At 36.3% G+C, this 19,648-nt stretch overlaps 2 protein-coding genes across 2 annotated transcripts; both read left to right on the top strand.

The window, feature by feature from the left end:
• The first annotated feature begins 3,331 nt into the window (after positions 1-3,331).
• LOC106180555 (sodium- and chloride-dependent glycine transporter 1-like) lies at positions 3,332-10,889 on the top strand. The gene is made up of 14 exons (XM_087003239.1): positions 3,332-3,627; positions 3,801-3,932; positions 4,170-4,321; positions 4,545-4,708; positions 4,921-5,053; positions 5,517-5,604; positions 7,202-7,248; positions 7,821-7,924; positions 8,501-8,625; positions 8,910-9,163; positions 9,403-9,502; positions 9,866-9,966; positions 10,135-10,296; positions 10,758-10,889. The coding sequence occupies exons 1-14, from the start codon at positions 3,474-3,476 to the stop codon at positions 10,887-10,889; spliced, it is 1,848 nt and encodes a 615-aa protein (XP_086859365.1). The 5' UTR covers positions 3,332-3,473.
• Positions 10,890-15,203: 4,314 nt separating this feature from the next.
• Positions 15,204-19,005, top strand: LOC106180560 (proline-rich transmembrane protein 4). Its single transcript, XM_013564572.3, has 2 exons — positions 15,204-15,647; positions 17,021-19,005. Exon 2 carries the CDS (start codon positions 17,030-17,032, stop codon positions 18,068-18,070), a length of 1,041 nt encoding a protein of 346 aa, XP_013420026.2. The 5' UTR covers positions 15,204-15,647; positions 17,021-17,029; the 3' UTR covers positions 18,071-19,005.
• The last annotated feature ends 643 nt before the right edge of the window (positions 19,006-19,648 follow it).

The following is a 19,648-nucleotide window of genomic DNA, read 5'->3' as shown; positions in this document are numbered from 1 at the left end:
TGTTACTGCATGTTTGTGTGTTTGTGCACAAAAATCATAACGCCGTTACGTCATTTTCGCTAACTTATAAGATAACGTTTTGGCTTTTTCCAAGTGCGCCCGCGCCAGTCGGTAGTGTTGTACTAAATGTTTCGGTTCACAAAGAAATGCGGGGAGACGTCGATGTATAACAGCAGAACAGAGCGTAATCAAGGCTGCATTTCCGAGTTTCTGTTAAAATGTTGCCTAATCCGTACTTGTACTAGGAACCACTTACTTGATGTTTACAACAAGTTGTTTTGTGGGTTCTTGTTTTGTACAAACATTATCCAATAAAAGTTCGACTTGTTTTGGATGTATTATATTATTTATAAAACGTCCCTTTCAGCCTGCGCGCTCGTCTTGTAGCTGTTGCGTAAATTTTAGGCGGTTGGCTACTTGTGCTATAACAAGCCGGATATCGGCGCCTAAAGCTTATTGTACCAACCTGCTGCTTTTTGTGGCACGACATAAATATGGTGTTTGGGGTAAGAGGTCAACGACCTAGTAAACAGTTTGTAGATGAGACCATCATTAACACGTGCGTATCCATTATATGTAGCTCTAGGTTGTTTTGCGTCTTATGTCAATGCACGGATTTTATTGAAACTTTTGATATACACCCTTGCTGCTTTTTATGCACCCTGTACACAACGAATCGCACGTTAAGATATAAGAACCAATCATTATCAAAACCTCAGTGTGCAAGACTTAAAACATTTGGAGACAAAAACGAATGGAATCAGTTACCATCAGAGCTGAGAAATATAAGATCAACAGATAATTTTTTATAAGAACGGAAAACTTATCTTTTGTTTAAAATTATGATTGAACAAAATATTCTTTACAAAATATTTTACTTGGACATCTTCTTAAATTAAGATTTTATTTGTAAGGTCTACAAACCATACATGTACTTTTTATGGATTGTAGACTTTAAATAAATAAATAAATATATAAATAAATATTTTATCATTATTTCTTCTTCCTCTTCTTACATGTGTAGTAATAATAATAATTAATTATCAACGCCGTTTTGCATGTTCGGTATTTCCCGGTTGACGGCCCTGGACGACTAATCGTAAACACCTTCTTATTTTGTGAGTTGTAGTTGTTTTGATTGAATGCTCTTTCCTTTATAAAAATTTCCTTTCAATCTACTCACTCGTCTTGTAACTAATGCGAAAATTTTATTCGGTTGGCTACTTGTGCCTCGACAAGGCTGATGTCAGCGCCTAAACCTCATTGTACCATCCTTCTGCAAGGCAAGAGTATTATCATAATAACCTCGACGAATAGAAGTTTTTATTCGTCCGAGATTATACATGTTGACTTCAACGTGTTTGAGGCCGGAGATGATCAACCGATTAAGCACTTTAATTTGTATATAATACGTGCTCAACATGTGCTTTAGCTCTAACTTGTTTTTCGTCATGTCAACACCGTTTTGCATGTAAGTTATTTCCCCGAGTAGGAGAAAAGTCGACCTGTCTGCACTGATCTGCACTGGCTCGTTGACAGCGAGACGGTGAATGTTTAAAAATCAGTGGAAACATGAGTGCCTTTTTAATTTTTAATTTATGTTAACAGCTCGAATAAGCACATTCGCCCAGACATATTTTTGTTGCACATATCACGAAAATTGATAATATCCGCATTATGTAAGTAAAAAAGTAAAAGATCCCTAACGGACAAGTAAAAAATCCCTAACGAACCCTGTCAAAGTTCTTTTAACACTATTTTGCGCGAGCCAATGTTCTAATATCTTACACTTATACCTTTTTCCTTTCAATTTTTTAAGAACTTCTTTCGCAACTTTTATCGCCAACTTACTTAATGCTTCGCAATGCTATTTTGAGTTAAAGAACCCACAATGCAACAACATTCTATTGCTTTCGTGTGCACGTCGTAGTGCGTGATTAAATTTCAAAATTTCGGGTAATACCGTGAAACAGATACGCCAAAACTTACAGCGGAATCCACTGAAGTTTTCCAATTATATGACCAAAATATTAAAAATGCAAAGAGTGATTTAATAAGTCTTTTTTAAATTAATGTTTAAATGCATTCTGCTTGGAAAAAATCACAGGAAATTAGGGATGTGTGAAATATGAAATGCACTGCGTTGTAGTGATTTATCCGTGACGATCTACTACGGGTTCAAAACACAAACACTCCATCTGATTTCCTAACACTTGGGGATGTTTTTAACCAAGCGGCCAACCGTACAAGGTCTTAGATAAGATTTTTCTGAACAACTAGAAAAACAAGCCTTATACAACCAACCAAGTGCGAAGTATTTGACGAGTATAAATACCCAGGAAAGCATTAATTTTTCACAACGCACGAAAAAGGTGACAAGATAAAGTACAATAGTCTACAAGAAATGCAGGAAGAAATAGTAAGTTATTTTCTTTCTTTCTTTCTTATTGTAAAATATACATTTCACGTAACAGAAAATGATATATAGATATGACTTATATTTATCTTTTAGTTTTATCCTTTTGCTAGCTGATACTTTAAAAATTATTCTTTACAAATGCATTTCAAAATTTTGTGTCATTTTATGTCATTTTGGCGTTCACGTTGGAAAAAATCATTTGATTTTCATTGAGCGTGGTGTTTGATAAGTTCAACCCCGCATCACTTACCACTTACTCATAATAAAGAAGAAAATGCCGTTTACGTGAAACTGAAGTAGCGTCATTGAAATTACAGGTTGAAAAGTAACAAATATAAATTCATAGTCACCTGATGTTTACTGGAATATCGGCGTGTGTTTTTTATTGATATCCGAACGTAACTGCATGTAGGCTGATACAAATGTGGGACTTGATTTAACCAAAAACGTTGCAATCGTCTTGCAGTTTTTTTTAATTTAACGGGAACGTTCGTATTGTTATTATCTTGCAAGTCTAAAAAGTCTATTAACCACCTTAACGCATGTACAGTTAAGAAACATTTTGATTCAGTTGAAATTATCATCGTGGTGCTCGCGACCAAATATTTTGCGTTCGTGCCACAAAATCGCGGGGTTGTGTCGTTAATTCGGCGTTTGCTACCATCCGAAGCTCGTGATCACTAATGACTATTTCGTTTTAAAGACCTGTCATTATTATTTTCATCGTGATCAAAACACTGTTGTGTCCATGGCATTGATTTTTCATTTATTTTACTTTCATAAAGAATATTCGGAGAACATTCTTCATTTAGAAGGTTGCATATTTATACTGGTCCCGTGTTACTTTCTCAGTTTCATCCATTCAATATCTGTACTTATTTTTTAGACGCATAAATCACTTTTTTCTTTTTGTACATTTTAAATAAAGGAACAATCTTATATACGATTATTGAAAAACATATCTCGTATCTATTTACTTGAAAGTCTTCACTTCTTATCCGTTTATTGTTTGAAGGTAAACCCTATTTCCGTGAAAGCCGACCCTTGCGTAGAAATGGGTCGGTTGGACTCAAAGATAGATTCCTTGGAAGACAACAAGCGTCGCACCTGGGGAGGCCGGTTGGAATTCATTATAACATGTGTCGGCTGTGCTGTTGGTCTGGGATCAGTATGGCGCTTTCCGTATCTATGTTACAGGAACGGTGGAGGTAAGTGTCATCGGGGCTAAAATCTCTACTACCTCAATCCCCAAAACATTTGTACATGTGTAAGAGTCAGGAATGCATTAGGCGATGTTACTTTTGCTAAAATTTCGTTAACCAGTCTATGATTAAAAAGACCTGTTTATACTCTTGACTAATAACAAACCGTTTGCTTTTAGGCGCGTTTTTGATACCATACTGCGTCAGTTCGTTCTTGGTTGGCCTTCCATTGTTCTTCATGGAATTATGTTTTGGCCAGTTTGCCAGTCTTGGGCCTATCACTATTTGGAAAATTAGCCCCTTGTTCAAAGGTAAGACTGTGCATGATTCCCTCATTTATTTTTTAAAGCGAACTCTTTGTCTACTTTAAATGAACAATTTAAAGATTATGTTAAAAAAACTCAAACACATTCCTCTTTTGGGAATCGGATTTTCCTTATTTTTGCTATGGTTGCTCCTCACAGTTGACCAATATATATATATGTTATTTGGTTCACACTAACAATACTTAATTACTTAATTTTCCATCTTTTATGCCTTACATTTAGGTATTGGCTATGGGATGATGATGATTTCTTTGTTCATCGGTATTTACTACAATGTTATAATTGCCTACATCCTTCACTACCTCTTCGCCTCAATGACGGCTAATTTGCCGTGGTCTGCTTGTGGGAATACTTGGAATACGGATGCATGTTTAGTAGGTAAGCAAATGAATACTGTATCGTGGCTGATATAATAATAATAATAATAATAATAATAATAGCGGATGCAATATTTCTACCATTTTGCATCCATATAAAACACCATAGTCGGTAATTTTTTCACGTTATAGTAAGTCTCACTGCTTTAGTTTTATATGATCGAATACATGTTTATTTGGGTAATCCGTTTAATTTAAAGCACGATTGTGCTGTTAACAGTTTATGTACAAGAGCCGTGTAAATGTAAATTTGTTTATCATTTGTTTCAAAGTTGGCGAAGGTACGCAAACAAACGCCACCAACTTCACCAGTAGAACAACGCTTCTGAATACTACCGATACTACCGAGGTCATCGCCACTTCACCAAGCGAGGAGTATTTCTAGTAAGATAATAATACCATGAAGATTGATGAGTGCTTTCCGAAAAGTCTGCCTATTGCTGTTCTTGGCGCAAAAAAGTTTTTAATCGAATATATATATCGTAAGAAACGTAAGATTTAGAATATTTTTATATTTTTATATTAAAATATAAATAGACACTAATTAAAAAACTTTAGATTATTTGACTGCGTGCACTTCATTTTTATTTGTATAGCCGTAAAGTCCTGGAGATGACTGATGGGATAGACAATTCAGGGGGTCTCAAATGGGACCTTTCCCTGTGCCTTCTGCTGGCCTGGTTGATCGTGTTCCTGGTCTTGATTAAGGGAATAAAGTCCCTGGGGAAGGTGAGCAAAATGGCAGCAAATAAACGCATGTCCTTCCAACTTTCTGTCGATCTATTTTTTTAGTTTGTGTCACGTGGTGCAGAAGCGGTTCCAAATTTTTTTTTGTGACCAAGCACTTATTAGTAAAACATAATAGAAACAAGTTGTACATGTATACATCATGTACCTCCTCTTTTTCCAGGCATTTCTACTTAATCTTGGTTTTAAAATACTTCCATTTTTGAGATCATATTTTGTCATTTTCTTTTGTTTATTATATATACCCATTTTCTATTAGATTAGTCCAAACTTAATTGGTATGTGCCTACCCTGCAGTTGGGGCTAATTAAAGTATTTTAGTGTAGTTAAGTGTCCTTCAAGACAAATGAACGCACAGTAGGTACAGTACATGTTAAAGTCAGACCGTTCACATTTTTTAAGTTACCAAAAACAAAGATACACTTAATATATTTATACTTTACAGGCTGTTTATTTTACTGCCATTTTCCCTCATGTCATCTTGGCCATTCTCCTTGTACGTGGTGTTTTACTGGAAGGATCCGCAGAAGGCATTAAGGGATCTTGGATATTAACGAAAAACTCCAAAACTAATGCAGCTAATGAAATTTCCTATTAACTTAAAGATAATGTCTAGCAAGCCAAACAATTTTTCAAAGTTTGTAGTCACAGTGTAACACGAGTGACGTAATATCAGCGTTTTGAGGCTAAAATTGTCTTTTTTTTAATCAAGAATTTCTCTTAAACAAAAAGCCCTATTAATACGATTGAAATAGCTATCTAAAAGTTAGCACAAACTCCAGTGATCTCTGTCAGGATTTTCTCTTTTTATTTTTGCTTTTGATTTTATTTTGATAAAACGTGAATTTTACGAAATATATATGGACCTTCCAATTTCAGTATTAATAACTTCAAAAATAAAAGGTCAATCCAAAAACCAAGACTCAGTCGACTAGATATTATACTGAAACAGAGACACATCAAATTTCATGTCAATCTGACGGTTACAGAATGAGATATGGGTATTGAAGTTTAGACTATGTTATCAATCTTCAAAGCTGAGAAATCGCTCCTAAACCATTTTGCTCAGGTAATTGGGCTATTTAAGCAAAATAATTGCACCTCCACCTTACCTGTTATCATCTTGTTGATCGGGAAGGTCTATACACCATTACGTGTTAAAATTGGGTTGTTTGTTTCTATCTAGATGCCAGAAAATCTTACTTTTGTACGCAAACTTATTCGTACCACGAAAGCCGCTCTTCCCTGAGAAATGATTGACAGCTGAGTAGGTCTACCTTCTCTCGTTTCACTGACGTAATTAATCATAATTGTGCCTGACGCAGTAGGAGTCTGTGCACTGTCTAGGAAGTGTCTAAGGAAGCGCTTACAAACAAAAAGAGGATTACTTGGCGTGCCAGCAGAGGAAATTTGCCACCCGTCGTGCGTGGACGCCGCTCTACACACCAAGACACGAAAATTGAGAAAGCAAAGCAAGATTTACTCCGAGAAATGGCCGAATGTGGGTACGCATATGCCATGATGCCACAGAGTGCCAAGACCGTAATATGCGAATTTGAAAATGTTTTGGGTGGCAATATTACTTAAAAACTTGCTTGCTATTACAATCTTTATTGTGCATAAAATGATTGCCTAACGATTTTTTTCTGACAACCCCAGACGTTGTACGAATACTCAGCAGTTCAAGTGTGATCTCGAGTCTTTACCTAGACGTGATTTAGACTCTATAGTAGAAAATTTAATATATCGTACACTCTCTTTCAAAATTCTCTTGTTTTCCTCGCTCATCCGTTTTCTCACGACTTTCTTTCTTCCCATGACTGTATATAACTGTGTTCTGCTTAGCTGACGTAAGACCTATGAGCTGCCAGGGCACGCGTAACAGCTTAAGAAGTTAGACAACCATTCTTGCCCCGCCCCCCATAGTAACGGTGCTTGACAACGGAGGCGGAGCCTAAAGCCTGCCACCCGTACCAGTCAGGACAGGTAGAAAAACTCGTCCAAATGTATATTTTTAGTCCGTGTTTCACAAATATAACTTAATTGAGTATTAGATACAAAATTGATTATTTCTAACGTATAAAAAACTAAAAATCGAGTTTTAGACGTATTTTTAATATCCTAGACCCCTTAAGTATTATCTGACACCTGATTTTAGTCGACTTCTAGACTCTAAGGTCAGTGTATAGCTTCCCTTCTTTTATCCGTCAAACCAGTTCGGAAAGTGATACTACAAGCAGAAGTTGCTTTATATAAATCTGTATATATCTTAGTAAAGGATATGGCATATTTTATAATAATATCCTTCTAGTTTATAGTTATAGAGTTTCGCTGGGATCTGATCACTATCTCACACATAGGGACAAAGCAACTAAATTGACAATTAACGCGTTTTTGCAGATGCACATTGGTTGGTGAATAAAACAAAAAGGTTTTTTACACTTAAATATTTTTATCTTTATTTCACTTATATTAACATGAAAGAAACAAGAAAAATAAAAGCGGCCTGGTTTGGCCAAATCACAAACAAACAATATTCCTTGTTGCCTTCTTTCTTGCTATGAATGAGACTATAAAAGTTTGTGGTACACTGAGATGGAGGAGACATAAAAGATATTTTGCCAAATGTGGGCCTCTACAACGTATCGAACCCCCCCCCCCTTAATGCCGACTACATAAGTATACTGCAAAATTAATTCGGTTAATCGATTACCTTAGTTAACTGTTTTTACCGTTTTTTATCTATCAGGTGTGGAGTGACGCAGTCGTTCAGAATTTTTATTCACTCAGCGTGTCTTTTGGGGGCCTGATAGCGATGTCAAGCTACAACAAATTCCACAACAACTGCTTCAGGTAAACTGGGCTGTTAAACAAAAACTGTTACGAATGATTATTTATACTCTGCTCTAATAGGCTTAATATGGTTTTGTTGGATTTCATCTCAGTTTATTAATGCGCTATTTCAACATTATATACTGGTAAACATTGAGACGAGATGTTCGGATAATTTAGATTATATTTGTGTTCTGAAGAAAGTAAAAAACCCTAATTGCTCGAAATTTGGTACATGAATGCTCACGTGTCTGGCCTACAGTCATATAACACGCGTTATGCACAAAAATGCCAAATACTTGTTCAGTCTTTGAGGGTTTTTAAATTCTTTATAAATACCATTTGTTGTATTCATCTGTTTTCAAAATATGTTCTCAATTGATAAATGTCTGTTTTTGTGTTTTAAAGCTTATTTTGAAACAAAGGTAAAGAGAAATTGGGTATACATTAAATATAGACATCATGACATTTAAAACGGGGTGGTGTACGTTTGTCGTCCCAAGCTGGTACAGTATTATTTCAAGATTGTCTGTGAAACCTAATGCTATACTTGTTCAACCGACGAAATACAATACAAACACGTTATATTTTTCTTAGGGGCGCACTAATTTGTTCCCTTATGAACTGCGGGACTAGCGTTTATGCTGGGTTGGTCATCTTCTCCGTGCTTGGCTACATGGCGCATATATCTGGAAAAGATGTGGCTGATGTTGCTAGTCAAGGTATGTGTATTTGTATATCAAGTTCAGGAGGTTTTCGTAACACTAAGATGGTCTGTACTTGAAAACGATGACACAAGAGCAAAATGCATGAACGATATGGCGCGAGCGCATAAATGATAAAATAAGATACTAATGATAGTGATGAATGTTTCCGTGTCGTTGGTGGTAATGTAAAAATACCCTTTTCAGATAAGAAAAAATATAAAAGTTTCCCATTCAGTGACTTGTGGCATTCTCACATACGAGTAAACACATAAGATAACACAGAGCTTTGGTTATTTCAGGCCCTGGTCTTGCTTTCATCGTGTACCCAGAGGCCATATCCCAGATGCCGTTACCGACACTGTGGGCCATTCTGTTCTTCTCCATGATGCTGTTACTAGGATTCAGTGCACAGTTTTCCATGGCAGAGACCGTTTTGAGCAGTATAATGGACGAATATCCACATATTCTACGTGTTAGTAAATGGAGTGAAACCATCATGAGGGGCGTCGTGTGTGGAGTGTGTTTTCTGCTTGGCCTGCCGATGTGTGCAAGGGTAAGATTTCTTGTAAGATCTCTTTCGGTTCATATACGTATTTAAGAAAAAAAAACAATCTCTGATCTTTATCTGTTTTTGTTATATGTATTGACACGTTGTTTGGTAACAATGATTGGCATTCCAATGTAAATATTCTTAAAGATGCATTTGAAGGCAAGTTTTTGCCACAAAACCCGACCAAATGCATAACTTAAAGAAATACCAAAGGACATCTTTTCACATTTCACAAATTTCAGGGTGGCCACTATCTATTAGACCTAATGGATCACAGTGTTGGAGGGTTTCCGTTGCTGTTTGTTAGCTTATTTGAATGCATAGTTCTACAGTGGGTCTATGGTAAGTAAGGGGTAATTTGTTCTTGCTTTACTCGAAAATCTGCTGTTTTTCAAGGTTAAAGGTAATCGATATCTCTTACTATAGGAATCACATATTTTCATGCGCTCCATCTTTTTTATAGGATATAAAAATAAATAAAAATATTGTCAGAAGGGTTTGGTCAGTCGCACCGATAGCTTGATGACCCGTGTTGTTTTACGGAATCCAGAAATTATCTGATTAATACAGGAGAAACACGTCTAGTGACACATATCGGGAAGAATTGGCGTTAAAATCACAAAGCAAATTTGTAGGCTCATGGCAATGTTTTAAATTGAATTATGTTATCACTTTTCATCACGTCTTATTTTGTTTTCACTCTAGGATGGTCCAGGTTTTCTGAGGACGTGAAAATAATGCTTGGCAAGAAGCCTGGTATCTACTTTCGGATCACTTGGTGTTGTTTATCTCCGCTTCTTATGTTGGTAAGTGACCATTAGGATAAACCTCGACCGTTAAATGTGAAATGTAAATGCATAGTAAGATATTATTCAAGTTTCGAATATTGCTAAGACGGTAAATCGGAAATTGAATTTCACTATTTTCGTGAAGTAAGTTTGTCTTACCTATAATTTCAAGTACGTATTTTGCAGGCTGTCATAGTATTCAAATTCATTCAGCTGAAGCCATACGTGTATCATGGCTATACATTCCCTGTGTGGGCTCAGGTCCTGGGGTGGATGATTCAGTTGACCCCCGTCGCCCTCATCCCTGCCTGGATCCTGGGAAGATACTGCTACGACGGCGGCTTCCAGGTTGGTAGCGATTAATATTAAAGCAGCACTTCCTTGTTTGCACTTATGTGAAAATGCATTGAATTTCCAGTGAAACCGCTGGTATATATTAGATTAAGACGATGTTGTCGCATTAAGTAGATTGTATATCGCCCCATTTTTTACATCTAACAAGTTTCTTAAGTTTTCACCATAGCCTTGTTTTGCACCTAAGTTTCTACACCTAACATTGCATAGGAAAATAAAATGGGTTTTTAAAAAGGGCACTGTAAGGCTGGCAAACCGTCCTTCTTTATCTCAGTCATCTGCTATTCAATAGAATTATTAGGTAAAGTAGTACATTTGCAAGTGCTGTTTTGATTTATACTAGGTCAAATATTCAAATGTGCAAACTGAATCAGACTGATAATAGTATTTCCATGGATACCTGTAAATATGCCATAGTTACATAATGTGTGCGTATGATTTTTTATGCCTTGAAGAGAGCTGGATCACCGCAAGCTGACTGGGGACCTGCACGTGCAGAAGACCGCGCGGGGACAATCTACGACACCGATTCTAAGGCAAAAACTCTCCATGGCAACGGTACATCCAATCCCGCCTTTGATCAATAATCATTCGAGTAGATGTGAAAAAAAAAAACAAAAACGTGGAATGAATAAATGTTTCACTGTAGATGTCAGTCGCAAAATTGTTGATTATCAATGGCGACCTTTCAAATCTTGATAAATTTAAGAGAAAATTCAAACTACCAAATGATTGTTATTTAAAGATACAAGGGGATACTGAACATCTAAAAGGAAACGGGATTAAAAAGAAATATAAAAATTATCAAAGTTTTAGATACATAAATTGTATCACAAAATTATATTTCTGGAGCGCATTTTTGTTGTTTTTACTGCATGGAAGAGACTTAAAAATACATTATAAAATTAACTATCCCCCCAAGATCGAGTAACTACTGTAGTTTACAATAATATAGTCACACAGCCTTATGCATAGTCTGCAATTGGCTTTCGTTTGAAAAGTAGAAAGGGGTGAAGATACTTTTATGATACTCTAAAGGCAAAATGTAAATTGGACCTTAGCTTACGACATTTCCGGACAATAAGATACTATGGTATCAGTACAAATTATTGCATAGAATTTTACCTGTGAAAGCTGACCTAAAAATATATATATGCTGTTTTTTCGTGGAAAAGAGGGGGAAAAGATTGAGCATCTTTTATAGCTTTGTTATACAGTGTAAGATATATGTAATGAGCTAGAACCATTAATTTTAATAATAAATAATAATAATAAATAATAATAATAAATTTATTTTGAGTCTAAAATCCATTATAACATGTTCAAAAGACTTTACATATACATGAAACAATTTCTTAAGAAATCAATTATAAGGAATAGATGAATAAAAAATTACAGAGCTTAACGACAAATTTTTTTTTGAAAAGGCCGGTAACATTTATCATTTAATAAGCAGAATTTTATTTTTGGTTATACTTCTAGCGGGTTCAATCCAATTTATTTCATTATACATATTTATAAATGTAAACTTTAGATTTATTTTAAGTCCAAAAGAGCCGAAACAACAAAAAAGTCTTTATGTTTATTCTTGAAAGATTAAGTTCTGACGGGAAAAAAAATCTCTCAAATATATGTACTCAGGAAATTTTGTAGAACATGGGCTTGCTGGAAGTAACTTTTTGAAGACACGCGAGTGATTTTTTTCAAACAGTCAGTACACACCTATGAAATGATGTATTGATAATATGTTTGGTATATAGTTTTTCATCATATATATTTATATATATATACAGACTTGACATTTAATATGGAATATTTCAGTTTTAAAGGTATACCTAGGTAAAAATGCGTTCTTTATTGAAAACACTCAGATCTCATATAAGATATCTGACTGGGGAAGTATGAAGAAAGGTGTGTCTCTACCAATTAACTGCTTACCAAGTCTGATGCACTGCTGCATTGTTAAATATGCATTGATTTAACTGGGTAGTGCTCCTTTGGGCTGGTCAAAGCTTGGCTTTGGCGAGGGATGGTTCTGTCAAAAAAGTATCCATATGTCGGCAACCATTGCATAGAAGAATTTGAAATTTTGCATGCAAGCGGTCGGTTTTGCAGTGCGTAAAATGAGTTAATTATTGTTTTTCAAAATTGTTAAAATGTGCCAGAATGGCGCGAAAAAGACAGACATTGCCAGACAGATTATTGCCCCAAAAGAAACGGTCCGCACAATTTCACAGACTTATGCCCAGGCTCATGTACCCACACAGACACCACGTCCAATGTATCGATATCTTACCACCAGAATACAGGACTCAATTTCCTTCAGGATATGCTGCTGCAATTAAACCAAAACCACCCAGTCCGTTTTAAATGAGGGGCAAATTGTCACTAAAGCGCGTTTTCCAAGTCTCTTAGCGAACACCAAACTGGTTTAAGCAGATTAAGATACCAGCCCACCTCTGAGGAGGCCACTGTAAACAGCAGAACAGCGTAGTCTGTTTCTCTAATGAATTGGGGACCATGACCGTTTCTGGGTAGAACATTGAAACCGCGTTGTTTTCTTTATTGAGGTCAGATTTAGCCTGTACCGCTAAATTGGTCAAAAAAGAGTTTACAGACATCTTCAAGAGGTCTACGACAAGGTGTGTGCCGCTTCTGAAGTGACTAGGGCCATTAACAGCGTCAGTATTTGGAGTTGATACCACATTGGTGCCAAAACACCAATGGAAGTCATTGACTAAAACCTGAACCAGATCAAATAAAGGAATAATCTGGGAACCACTTGACTATCATTTGATAGGGGACACCTTAGGAACAGTTTTAGGTTGCACGATCAGATTGCTGGTTCACACAGAGCACTTTTATTAGCAGATAACTTACAGAACCAAGGGAATGAGCAGCTACCTTGGTCATCAAAATCGCCATATTTGAACCACTTTGACAATATGTGGTTAGGTCAATAGTCGCCAAATCAACGGCCAGCATGTCCTACAACAAAATTGAACCAAATTGGACAAGCTTTAACCGTTGCCTGGACTTTTATTCCAGATTAAATTCTTAAAAAACTATCGCAAGAAATGCCTTGCCTCTTGAAAGCTCTGGTAGCAGAAGGATAAGGTCAGGCATAGCGGCGACCGTTACTGTGACTAGACACTGACATGAAGGTTCTTTGTGGGTCGTGTAACTATTTTAAAGACGATAATTTGGAAAATATGGAGATCCAAAATATCGCTTTCAATGGTTGTCGTATGACTTAAGATTGGCAATGTAGTTTTGTTTGCTTCATTGGCGAAGTCAATTAAAGAACTGATGTCACAATGACATGGAACAGTTTATCATAAGTTATAAAAACACGATTTTGATCCTTATTTTCATTTATCAGTCTGCAAAATAGGAAAAAAACTGATGAATTATGATTTGGAAAAAATATTCCATATTAAATGTCAAGTCTGTATATATGTAATAAGGCATACATGTGTGTTCGTGTGTTTGTATTTTTAAAACTTTTTATATATAAATAAAGTATTCAACATAATTTTTGATTGGACTCTTTATTAAAGATGCAAAATTCACTAGCAGCTGTATGACCAAATATAGCGGGGTGAGTCCATTCCATTGGGGGGGGGGGGGGGTGGCAGCGAGCCTAAGAAATCGGAGAGAAATTGCGTCATTTTAATTCAAGACACGATTGAAGGTTTCTCAGACTAATCTCTCGCATAGAGAGAAATTTTCGACAGTAGAAATATTTTCCTATCGGATCATAGCTAAAAACAAGTATGCTACACTACAATTATACAATCTTGAATGCTCATTTTACGGCAACAAACAAGATTACCTTTACCACATAGGGCATTTTGAATTCCCCCATGAACAAACATATCAAATTCTCACATACAGTAGCTTCAAAATTGATAGAACAAATTGTACTTATACTTAATCCCTAAAAGTTTATTGTCTCATCCGACTGCGTAATCGCCATCTACCTGTCTAAATGACTCTAAATGACACAAAAAAGTCGTCGACAACCGCGATATGCTCGGGAGGTCAAGTGATCCGAACTCCGACGGTTTCACGAATAGAGCTCTCGCTCAGCCAATTTTCCTTTGATCTTGATCCGCGTTTCTAGTCCCTTCGTTATCATGTCCAAGCATGAATAAATCAGAAATATATTTCATTTGTAATAATCTCCATCTAATTCAAAGAGCGGGAATTTAAAAAATGTGTTCTATGAATAAAAAAATCGGGCTTTGTTCAACTGTGGTCTTTAAAAACACGGTTTAATGCTACATCAGAATCTTTCCACTTTTTTATTTTTCTGATCATATTTCAAACTGAAGTATTCATAGAAAAGCCACCAAATATAAATCTAATCACGGTAGAAAAAAAAACTGTCAAAAATAATCATGACTTTAATAAGGAAATAAAAGAAAGTTAAACATTAAACAAATTAGTTTCATTTTGCTATAGAACAAAAAAAAGTTGAATTAAAAAAAAAACAGGATTGTAAATTTATACAGTTTTGATCTTTAATTTTATTTTAGCGTGGTAAAACAGTTTAAAAGTTATAATAAAGCGCAATCCCATCCTCCGTATATGAGGTGAATACTTTTCTTTAAAACGTTGATGTTGACAAGGTTTATTTGTGAACCGTTAGTCATCACTAAATGCCAACAAACAACTCATTCAACTGCAATTGATTTAAATGTGTTTGCACACCTTCACGTCATAACAACCCCTTTCATTTTCCTCCATTATGCCGGAAAAATTTTTAATCGATCAAATACCGTAACTCTTTCATAATTTAGAGTCAATTGAGCTGACTCAATGCGCTGCGTGACGTAGATCCGTGACGTATTGAGCCTTTTGTCCATTATGTATTCATACATCAGCCAATACATGTACAGACTGCTGTGGTTTTCAAATAATTGTCGATTGACATTCTCTGGTTTAAAATGCCTCATTCGAAATGTGAAGCGTTAGTTTAACTGCTTCAAGTTATACAATATAGAAGAAACATATGACTGCTGTGTGTTGAGGACTGAAATTCTAATATAACTTCAGGTAATTTAGCACCGCAACCCGTCGGGAGACACCGTAAACCTTAGTTCCTATATATATATACTATCGATACTACTTGTCCTTGTATACAAAAGGTCAACTTCCGGGTCGATGTTTTGGTCTACCTGAGAAGACAGCGATACTCTGAAGAACGAAAAACGTTGGCTTTTACCGTACAGTAGTACGAGTTTAAAGTAATCAAAACAACATACATCTTCTACCTGCTATTACATTGAGAAAGAAAAACCATCGCACTTGGCTGGGCTTCGTTATACATAACATAACAGGTGAGTGAAGAAGTTTGACGACTTAGTGTGAAGTGTAATATGCTCTGATTCAGCTTCGATCTTCCGCTTGCTAGACCTACTAGTCATGACTAGTAGTTTCACTCAATAACATCAGCGGAAAGTTTGTCTTAACTTTAACGCCGACATTTTAAGTAAAATTTGACTGGTGATAAGTCAGATGTTTTCATTTTAAGTGAGAATTTTGCACCTAAATGCCAGATGGATCGATCTAAGTATGGGAACCCAGTCTAAGAATAAATTGTAAACACATCAGTTGCCTTTGAAAAAGTCGATTGAATGTACGTGTAGATATTTACAAAAGTCATGTAAGTCGAGCATGTGCCTGCTTTAACTACATGTAAAAGTACTTTGCCTATTGATTGACCGTAGGTAAAAATGGGCGTAGCGTTCACATAACAGGGCATTAAGCGCATCACACTCGCACGCACTATTACACAGGTATGTCTGTGGTTAAAAAGCTTTGTGTGACTCTCAACAATAAACCCGTGCCTGAGAAACGACTTGTCAACTTCCCGAATATAGTGGTAAAGTTTTGTTGCTTCATGAAACAGTTCAGTTTTGACAGTAGAAAAACGAAGAAACACTACCGGTGTAACATGAAAATCTGACTCCCCCAGTCAAAATTTCATAATGAAAATCTGAGTCCCCCCATGAAATTTTGACTCCCCCTCACAAAACTTTATAAATCTTATGGGTTAATATTTCATGGGGGGAGTCCGATTTCATTATGAAAATTTAATAGGGGAGTCACATTTTCATAATGAAAATCTGATTGGGGAGTCAAATTTTGGGGGAGTCAGATTTTCATGGTACACCGGTACTGGGAGAAGTTTCAGTGCATCCGCCATCAACAATGCTATAAAAATATGCCGACCAATGTCGCATTAATTCCATGTGATCAGAATATTTAAGTGCATATAAGCTGAATGGATAATGATAACTGCATATGGGTGAGGACCTGCCTAAGCATCCCGAACAACCAATTTTTGCTTATTAATCGTATTCGTGCCCTATGTCAAAAGTAAACATCATTACGGATAATTCTTGAAAACAATACAAACACGTTGTGTTTAGACATTTTATTGTCAATCTGTTTCGTATTGACAAAGTCCTTCTGTCTTTATTATTAACTCCCTTGTGACTCACTGAATGACCAACCCTGATTGATCAATTCATGTTACTCGCGCGTACTCTACTGTTGCATTGATTTTCTGGCTGTCCAATACGCAATACATAAACACATACACATTTATATAAACCAAATGGTCTATATACGTGTCATCTTCGTATGAATGCATTGTACTTTTTATTGGTTTTCTCTTAAACCCGTTTTTTTTTTAAATTTATTTTAGCCTAACTTTATGATGGCGGCGGTTCTTACGTCCGCACCACAAGAAACGACGTCTGAGACTTTGGGCCAGGACTTCCAAAATGTTACAACAAGCACTAGTACCACCACCACAGTGGAGCCATTTGCAGAGCCGGTTCCAAACTGGAAGGAGGCTAAATCAGAATGGGGAGCAGCCTGGGAAGTTCACATATACACACTGGGTGCATTATTTGCCCTCATAGCACTTATATCAATTGTGAACGTGATAAGACTTTTACTGATGCAAAGACTCAAAAGCAAGGCATTCTTCATCGCTATGAACACACTGATGTTCATAATGGGGTTGTTTAGAACTTGTTACTTTTTTGCTGACGCTTACAATTCCAACAACTCTTTCCCAGCAGCCCTCGCGTATTTTTCCATCAGTGTTACACTCCCTTGTCTCACTTCAGCATTCATATTGTTATTTATTATGCTCACAAAACTTTTGAGCTTCAAACTGGTATCCCCCAAGATCGTAAATGGCCGGGTGATCATAACAGTGATTGTTTTCAATTTCGTTCTTGCTATCACAGCTGACTTGGTGACTGGGTATCACTTCGAGGCCAGAGCCATTCTAGTGGTCTGCCAAGCCACCTATGTTTTAATAGGAATCGTTACTTCACTTGCATATATTGCCTTGTTTCGGAAACTTTATAATATTACAATCAGAGACCGGAAGACGGTAATACGCATGAGCTTAACGAGCCAAACCCCCCTCGCCAAGTCGGGCAAAAAACGTGACTCTCACATACCGCAGCCGAAAAAGACGATGGCGCTGAAAGTGGCGCTTGCGGGAGCAGTATTGTACTTTTGCATTGCGTTGATGAATTTGTGGGGAATAGCTAGTGAATTCGGACTGTATACGAATAAGACCCCTCTGCCTTGGCCATGGTGGGGGTATCACTTTGCTACACGACTTCTGGAGGTAGCCATGGGTTTTACAATACTTCTTGTGGCCTCGCAGCCCTTTAGAAAGAAAAAGCAGGAGTCAATGAAGTCCCGCATCAGTGTAGTGTCTGCAGCGTCATAAGTGAATCGTTCCATTTCGCTGGTCATTTTAGAATGTTCAAGCAATTTGGTTTTATTGAACAGATGTACATGAATATTAAGAATTTGCATATCGGGGTCAGTATTTTATGCAATCCTCCCAGCTGTTTACACCTATGTTAATATACGTTATTTTTTATTTGTTTATATGTTGTATTTGTTGGTAATATGTCGTAGATAAACATAGAAATAAAATTGAAAGGCTACCTTAATTTAATGCCTCCGGAAGAAGTTTTAAGTGTGCCACTTTTCTGATATTATTTCTGTTCCCTGCATGCCGTGAAAAATTACAAACGAAAAAGAAAGAAAGAAAGTGGTAGCCTGAATATGAAAAACTATCTTGGGGTTTGTGTAAAAAATACTGCAAGCCTACGGAATATGATTTGTGTCGAAGTCCAAAGATACAGTTCCATATATGTAATAGTTTTTTCTTCACATTTATTTCAAAGGGACCTGTTGCAGAAATGCTGATCTCACTATTGCTTACTGGTTTTAAACAGCAGCCAATAAAATCTTAACCTTCGGCATCTTTTGTACAAGGAAGTAACTTAAATTAACAACATATATGTACTGTCAATAAAATTTATTGATTTTAAGTATTCCTGTATCGTATTCTTGATACACACCAGGAACATATAAGAATTCTTATTGAATAAAGTGTGCTTGTTTGTGTTTATATAATAAGAATAGCTTCTGAAGTAATATTTTGTAGGATAATTGAAAAACATACAGTACTCATTTTGAGCCAATAAAATCGTAACTAATTCTTTTAGACATTATTTGACATCACTGACATAGCATATCAGTGATCGAAAACGGTGTTTCAAAAGTACTTTTGGTAGACTTGATGTGGTCAGATGCATTTTTGTGACCGGATATAAAAGACAAAAAGAAGCTGCAATAACAGTTTTCTTATCCGCTAGATGGCAGCTCAAACTGGATAATGGCCAATGGGCGTGGGTGCGGCATTATCAGATTATTTTCATCACTCCAAGAAGTGTATAATACATGATATGCAAGTATAAAGAAAACGAAAAATAAAGAAGGCTAGAATGTTTAAAATTCCCTATTTCATTAGTGTGAAAATAATATGATAAAGTTCATGTACAGTGAATCAACAAAAATTACAACGAGAACAATTTCTGTCAATTAATTTTAAATGCCCTGCTGTGCACAGTTATTATGTAATTATACTAATACGGCGCAACTAATTATAAATTCAATTAATCACTCCCGCCCTTTTTATCGATTTCGAAAAACAAAACAAAGCAAGAGAGTTTGTCCTGGAGTTTCTCATCAGTAAGCCAACATTGCTCCATGTGATTGTGTTCGGCGCTTTCTTTCAACTTTAATGAAGTTCGGTCTAATCCACTTTATCGACCATATTGACCACGCACACAAGTATGCAAACGCATAAAAGGTCAATCTGGACATCGTTTTGGTCTAAGCACGTCATTCTTATTGTCTTGTGATCCACGTAGGCTCGTATATCACGCTGTGTCTCTGTCTCTTCAGCACTCCCTCTGCCATCCAATTAAAAGGCTGCAATTACGTAAGACTC

Source organism: Lingula anatina, chromosome 2, assembly GCF_051362555.1.
Source record: "Lingula anatina isolate TDL-2025a chromosome 2, LinAna3.0, whole genome shotgun sequence".
NCBI classification, from domain to species: Eukaryota; Metazoa; Brachiopoda; class Lingulata; order Lingulida; family Lingulidae; genus Lingula; species Lingula anatina.
This window is presented reverse-complemented; position numbering and strand designations above follow the sequence as displayed.